At 40.5% G+C, this 7,790-nt stretch overlaps 1 protein-coding gene across 1 annotated transcript in view; it reads right to left on the bottom strand.

The window, feature by feature from the left end:
* Positions 1-6,481: 6,481 nt before the first annotated feature.
* The window catches only part of LOC104514240 (glycogen [starch] synthase, liver-like), a gene marked incomplete at its 3' end in the record, with an annotated part of 14,109 nt that continues 12,800 nt past the window's right edge, over positions 6,482-7,790 (bottom strand). Inside the window, exons 3-4 of the mRNA XM_010157858.1 lie at positions 7,487-7,678; positions 6,482-6,667 (exon numbers count right to left, since the gene is read on the bottom strand). Coding sequence (XP_010156160.1) covers positions 6,482-6,667; positions 7,487-7,678 — 378 coding nt within the window. The remainder of the gene's footprint in view (positions 6,668-7,486; positions 7,679-7,790) is intronic.

Here is a 7,790-nt window from a genome sequence, read left to right as displayed (position 1 = left end):
TCCTGCTTCAAAATGATAAAGACAAATTGCAAAGGATTTACAAAAGCACAAAAGGAATTATTTGAGAGTGGAAAAGGAGGAAAGACTACACTAGCTATACAAATACTTCTGAAAGACAGAAAATTCTTTGTCACAGTCTGCATACAATCTCTAAATACTACACTAGACTATGCATTCATGAAGATAAAAAAAAAGTATGATGAAAGTCAATGGAAATTAAACCAAGACAAATTAAAACTGGAATTAAAATACATAGTTTTGATAATTAATAACTTTGTGACACCTTTACATAGGTAATATGGATTCTCCTCACCACTTGAACCTTATCTCGGGAGTGAATAATGTTTTTGTAAGCAGTTTGTATCTCTAATATAAGGTATAGGCTTGAGGCACGAATTTTTAGCCAAGAATTTTAGGCAGAGAATGAAATTATCTCCTCTGGTCTTTAAAAATCAGTGTCACACTCAAGTTCACCAGGTGATCCTGCAGTGGAATCAGGAACAGTCGGAGATGGGCCTGAAGCTCAAATTCCTTATCTACCAAAAGGTAGAAGGGAAAGATCTTCACTTCTACCACCATCTCACACACTGCTAATGTCTGAATTATGTAATAATTACTACTTTAAAAATCTGTCTTACGTCAAATTTAACTCCTATGGGATTGTTTTCTTGTGCAAATGGAATTTTCATTCTGGTATAGCTCTGCCATGGCAAATAGGAATGAAATTCACGCTTCCCAGCTTAAGTCAGATCTCCATTAGCTGCCCTGCTAACAAAGCGGATCAGCTTTGCGTAACAGTGAGCTCAGTGACAGCCCTGACAGTACTGTTCTAAGTGGAAAGAGAGCTTGTGCTCGTATATTGTCAGCATAAAAGCTCTTGACTATTCATTTTCATTTGGATTTTTAGTACTTTCCCTTTTAGACCTCCTGGGGTAGATTTCTCCACCACTTCAAAAACCAGTATCATCTACACTGTATGAACTGAATGTAGATGTTGCTAGGTCTAAATAAGAGTGTTAGATATTAGCAGGGCAACCTTATATAAGGAAAAAGGCAATGAAGAATGAGACACACTTTTTTTTTCTTCTCCCTAGAGCACTTTATCCGTTATAACTCAAGGTGATTTTTTAGTGAGAAGCATCAAAGGCTGAGGCCTACAAGTTTCTCCATTATCCCATGCCAGTGGTCCACAAAACTGTTTCAGACGGTCACCTCTCAGATGAAATTCCAGGTTAGACCATTTGCCAAAACGGCTGTTCCCGGTACAGGTGTCTATTCATCTATGAACTAGCCTGGATCATCGGTGTCCCCCCAGTCAATTTATGAACAGTGTTGGCCTATTTGAAACTGCAGAGGGGTGAAATGAGACAAAATGCCTAAATAAGCCAGGCCAGTCCCCTTAAACAACGGGGAAAGCATTTAAAGACTATCATTCTCGACCTTCAGCTGAGAAGTCAGTTCCTCCTGAAGAGAAAAAAGCTCTAGAGGCTCAGAATTTTTTTTCCACGTAACTTCCTACTGTCTGGATTACCTATTTTGGTTCAGTTTATCTTAACAATAAATGTAACCTTACTTTCAGTAATGTAAAAACTACACTGGACATGGGGACAATGAGAAAAAATGCATTACTGGTTGGACTATTTAGATCTGGATAGTTATGTCTAGGATATCTCTGATGGGAATGAAGCTCATAACATACCCTGCTTGCTACTGAAATCACAAAATGTTGACTCAGGAAGAGTTCAAGCTACTAACCTGTATGTAGGGTTAGCAGTCCCAACCCAGAAGTTTACCTAGAGTTCTTCAGATGCTTAAAATTAAAGTAAAGTATCACACACTACCAGTTCCTGTGCAAGTCACCTTCTGTGTCTTACTTCTTCCAGAACCAGAGTGATTTAAATGTGAATCTAGGAACTAAAACATATCCTGAATAGCTGTTAAATGGTTATTGCCTCGGGGTTCCTTAGCTCATCCTAGCCCATCCGTTTGTTAGATGCTGAGGACAACAGCGTTAATTCTGGTGTTCGCTGTGCTCCTGTGCACACTGTGAAGGGTTAAACACCCAGGTTTCCACTGCAGCAGAGGCAGCTGAATTCCTCCCTGCCCAGATGAACTGAGTTAAGACAGTAAGAATGCAAGAATTGTATAACCTCATGCAGTAATGCTGTGCAAGAACCAGGATCCTGTCTGTGACTGAGGTGAAGAGCAGATGGCTCGGGAATAGTTCAGGAACCAGGCATTAGTCATTACATCCATAATGCACCCTCCTACCTTCCAGCAGTCTACAGCTCTAATCTACTAGACTAAGTTTTCAGTTCCCCAGAAACTGTCCTCTTACAGCTCACAGGCTGACATGTGCCCTCAGCTCATGGAACAGTGTTTTGGTAACCTACAGTCAGGCCACTCCATGATTTAGGGAGTCCATAAGGAATCACCCATTAGTGTGGCAACTCTTCACCAAGTCATTCTTAACTTTTACCCAAAAGACTAATAAGGTTGAAGGTCAAGTTTTCAGAGGTCTGGTGTTTCTCAGGGCTATCGGAAGATGACATGGAGCCTTCCCTTCCAGTTTTGTTACCTGACAGGAACTGGCAACTTGAGCTCTTTTTTCATAAAATTGCCAGAGAAAACATCAGCCGCACTGCACCGCGCAGCCCTTTGCCTGGTCATAGATATTGACATGCGCTCCAAACAGGCTGGCCCTTGGGCCAAAGTCTTGTCTGGTCTAAAGCTACTGACCTCACTGGCTTACTGCAGAGAATACATTTGTACTTCTTATACTTGTGCCAGTTGGCACCTATTGAGCTTTGCTAGGAAGGTGAATTAAAGTGGTATTTTCCACTGTGAAATCCAGAGAAAGAAAGGAAATCCCAGTAAACTTTTCTATTTTTAAGAGGTTTTTCAGCTCTTATCTTCTGGTCCTGCTTATCTACAGGGGTAGTTTAACACTGAAGCGGAAGAGCTTCATATGCACACGTGTGCGGTACAGACAGGGCAGTGGGAACGCGTTACACTGCCAGGGCTAGCAGGAAATATTACAACACAGGGCACTGTTAAGGGAGAGAGGGAAAGGACTGTGAAGATGCCAGGTAAATATCTTTCATCAGTCATCAAACAAACACGTCATGGTTTTGCCTGTGGATCCCACAGTTAAATCCTCCAACACTGCAGAAAAGCACTTGGCCTCAGAGCACTAAGCTCTCTCTAGCAGGTGTTCTAAGCCAGCTTTTTGTGGACTGTGTTGGGGGCTAGGAAAGGGAGCATGGGGTTTCCTCTTTTCTCTGTCAGAGCTGTGCATGCCTGATTGTCTCTAGGCACAATTAAGCCGTACCCTTTCCTTTCGTGCTGCAACCCTTTTTCTGTGGTATCTGGCACAGCCCATGCTACAGCTGCATCCTTCCCACCTATCTCAGTTGCTGTGCTTAAAGCTGGTGTAAATCATGGTCTGAAATGACCAAAAGTGAGAACTTAAAAGTCAATTATTATTATGCTTTAGAGGAAGAAAATTATGCCATAGCACTAAAACGGGAAAACCAGCTATTCTACCTTGGGGTGGGAGGGGATGACACACCCCCTAAAAATATATTGTCTTGTCCAAAGATTAAACATTAGGAAGTCCAGAAAAACCTCCACTGGATATATTGCTTATTTGACCTTAATAGTTTCCTACTAGAAGACAGCAACAAGAATAGCCTCTGAAGATTTAGCTATCTGTATCATTTAATTACAGATGCAGATAAACATGTTTCTTAACTGACTTTTGGGCCAGGTTGACCTTTTTAAAGCCAAAGGAGCCCTCATTAAGATATCTGATCTCTTACTAAAAGTTAACTTTGTCAGGAAAGGGTTTAGCACACTGTACACATGTTAAATAGTTGTATAACAGCTTGGCATCATTTCCTCTATTAGTACCTTTAAATGTCAATCTCTCCATAGAGGGCATAAAGCACTAACATCTAGAAATCCACAAGCTTCCTCCACGAAATGTTATTTACAGCAGTTTATAATAATACTTTAAACTGATAATATACATTTCATTTCTGAATAAAATCTGAATACAAATTTCTGTATTTATCAGGTAGCTGATAGTTACCAATGGGATTTGTGAAACTTTGCAGAAGGACAGACAGTACATGATCATATAAAGTTGGCCATGTCATGTGTGAACAGTAGAAATGATACTAATACTGTGACTATAAATATGTTCAAGTCTGTACGTCTGCTCAGATGTAAGATCATTACTTTTTCTTTTGAGCACACAGACAAGGGCAAGGCCCTCAAAGATATCGAGAAGGGGAGAAAAAATTTGGTTTTGAGAGAAGCAAACTACTTTGCCAGACTACTTGTAGTTCACCAAATTAACCAGAATACAAAACAAACCAAATTTTTCTTAGTACTTACTTTACAAAAGGATGGTAAGGCTCTGACATAATATTTTTAGCATCAGTTTGTAAAACAATAAGCATTCTTTTTTCCTTTTTTAAGTCTGATTTCTCATTTTAAATGCCCCTCTTCCCTTACCCTTTTTTTTTTTACTATGGCTTCCTTGCTAACAAATCATGTATAAGAATGCAAGGCTGAATGAATAAAGCTGCTGAAAAGTCCCCAGTTTCAAGTGTTAAACCTGAAACTGCATGGGTTTACTTCTTTCACTGTAGCTCTGGCCAGAGAAAAAGAACTTAATGTGACTTTAAAGCTAGAATTGCATATATCACGAAGAGAATATGAGGAAGTAAGAATGTCTAGACTCCTGAAATTTGGGTCTGACAGCATGACTGGGTTATTCATGCTGCCTCATTAATGCACCAAATCAACGTACCTAATTTAGGGGACTAGTTTTCCTGAAAGATAGATGGAGACGTTTGTTTCGGATGGTAATCTGAGGATGTTTGCTTTACTCTGATTGTGAAGAGGCCAGCGTAACTGCACTGATGATATAGGGAGTCTAGGAAGACTAAATACCTGTGTTAGTTACTTCATATTGGGCAGAGAGAATTCCCCCTAAACGCTACCATGCTGCAGCCTTTATGCATGCAAGTAAATGAGCAGAGACAGTCTTTTCTTCTTAGTGTGTTCAGTATATTCAGTAGCTGGTTTTGGTGGGAAAGAACAAAAACAAAAAACAAAACAAAAAAAAAAAAAGAAAGAGGAATAACGTGAATGGTTGTTTTCTTGGAGCACAAGTGAATGTCAAGCTATTCTGTGCTTCTGAATAAGGCCAGTAGCACACTACTGCTTGGGCCTTGTCTTTGGGAGAAACTGGTCCATGTTGTTATCAAGCTGCAAACATCCAACTGAAAATTGCCACCTGATTAATTTTCCTCATTTATTTTAGGCAAGGAAATGCACGGACAGTGAATAAGGCAGTTGCTTTAGACTTTTAAGTACCCCTACTCTCAGTAAGTGCTGGAATGTAAAAAACTCTTGAATTCAGTTTGTCTGTACCCGTATTAGAAATCCCAGATCATGTAATGTATCTCTGCTGAATGCAGTGCTGAAGATGTCTGCGTCCTCAAAATGTTGGTTTGCATTACACTTTGAGTGGAAAGAGAACAGTGAAAGCCAAAACCTCTAACTAGTTCGCAAAATTCCAAGAAACAGATGCGGGTCTTTTGAACTCAGAAAATACTTCCTACATTTGACAGTTACAAATTAAGCCTAACCTGAAAAGCTTGAAAGTAGAAGGACTTACTGTGACTTGCAAGAATTAAGAAGTAGGCTGGGGAAAAAAACCAAACAAATAAACAAAAAAACCCCCACAAAACCAAAAACCAACCATATCATGGAATTCCAGGGTAATTTCAGCAAGAGGAGGTCTACTGGCTATTTTTTCTGCTGTCTTTCATTACAAAGAGTCCTGTGAGGCTGCACCTGAAGTGTCAGATGATGACTACAGCTGAATAGGTTTTATATCCACTGGTTACTCATGCTGCTAAAAGTGACTCCCAAACCATAGCGATCAACTCAAGCAATGGATGCCTTTCCTGACACAAAGGGGAAGATTCTCAAGGACACTTGACTTGCAGTGATGTCTGGTCCCATAACTCTTCCTTTGCTTTTGAGAAGTGTCCCAACCACTGAAAAGAAGGTTAAGAATCTCTCTTGACAACCCTGTACTGCTGCAATATTACTCCACATATCAGTGGATTGGGCGAAGGCACTGACGTGACTGCAAGCTGAATGAGTTTCAGTACGCTGCAGTGCAAATCTGGTAAATCAAAGTTCACTGAAGGTAGTGAAAGTATTCTAGGCCTCACTGAGTTTTAAGACCTGCCAGATAGCATAAAGACACTAGGCATGTCATGGTCTTACAATTACCATTTCTTGTGCTCTGAAATGGACAACCCATCACTCAGCTATGGTTCAATCACAAGTGATCACACAAGGCAGAAAATACAATACATGGTGTATCAGAGTCAACTGAAAAGGAGCCAGGAGTGGATGAGCTGAAAAAAGAAGGAATGAGAAATATGTATCTTACCTGGTCAAGGTTGTTGTAAAAATCTATACTGGCTGCACAAAGGTATCTCCCGAGCAGAGTCGCATGGGTAGTAAAAATTGTGGCAACAGGAAGTTTCTGAGATCGAGACAGTATTAAACCCACTCCTGCCTGCCACTCATGGAAGTGGGCAATTACGTTGGGCTTGTCGTCAAACTGACAGGAAAGCTGAAAATAATTAGGAAAAACAGCCATGAAACACACCTGCTCATCATCCCAGCCCCCGATACCTCTTCTTTCGTGCTTTCTTCTGTCTGCTTGGTCTCTTTCATATGACAACGCAGTACAGCATTTTAAATGGTCATGTGTCTTGATCCCCACCAGCCCTAATCTTCAGCCCATGAAGATGTGCCTCACTAGTGCCTCAGAACAGTAGCCTTCCTAGAGTGCTGGGGAGCTCTGGCAAGCACACTCACTCTTCTTTCTTTTAACTAGCTCTTGTGCTGTTGAAACACTTGTTTGGATGAGCACTTATGACAGACAGACAATTCTGCAGATAAACAAAGTTTCCTCTCTTCAGGTAGGCTGTCACATGTGAAGTCACAGTGCTATCATTAATTCTCCCTGTCTGCCTATATTCCTTGAGCAAAGTAATATCTAATTGCTGAGATACGGCTTGACCAGCTTCAAGGGCAGTTTGTGAGTGTGACCACTTGACCACACAGAAGAGAAAAAGGGAGTTTGAGATCCTACTTGTAAGAGCATCCAGTGACAAATAAGGGAGTTTAGAAGAAAGAGAGGGGAAAGCGACATTAAAGACACAGCAGATTCACATAGGGCAGTCTCCTCCCTCTCCTCCCTGCCATTCTCCCAGAAAAATATAATTAAATGGACACTTAGATTTTAAATACACATTTTTATCTATATCAGATATCAACGTCCTTAAAATCACAGTTTTCAAACTGCAGAATAGGAACCACCTTCCAAAGCTTTTTCACCCTGCTGACAGAGCTGTGATTTGAAAATCTCTAGAGAGAAAAACTGTACCTCTTTTAAAAACCAGGCTGTTAACGATCCAAAAATCACAGCATCGTTGGCTTCTCGGTCATGAAAAGGGATCCCTATGTTGCTGACATCCCAAAATTCACCTTTCCACCTGTCCAGATTCCAAGCTGCTGATCCTATATCGAACAGTAAGACATATGGGCTGCCCTCTATCAGCCATCTTCCAAAAAAGACCTATGGGAAAGAGGCAGGATGTGAGCAGAAAATGTTAAAGCAAATATAAAGGTCAGTTAGGATAACTATTTTTATTCAATAAACTTAAGTATTTTACATAAGGAAAATGAGA

This window comes from Eurypyga helias, unplaced genomic scaffold (assembly GCF_000690775.1).
Source record: "Eurypyga helias isolate BGI_N326 unplaced genomic scaffold, ASM69077v1 scaffold7558, whole genome shotgun sequence".
Lineage (NCBI taxonomy): Eukaryota > Metazoa > Chordata > Aves > Eurypygiformes > Eurypygidae > Eurypyga > Eurypyga helias.
The sequence above is the reverse complement of the archived record's forward strand: the minus strand, read 5'-3'. Positions and strand labels throughout refer to the sequence as shown.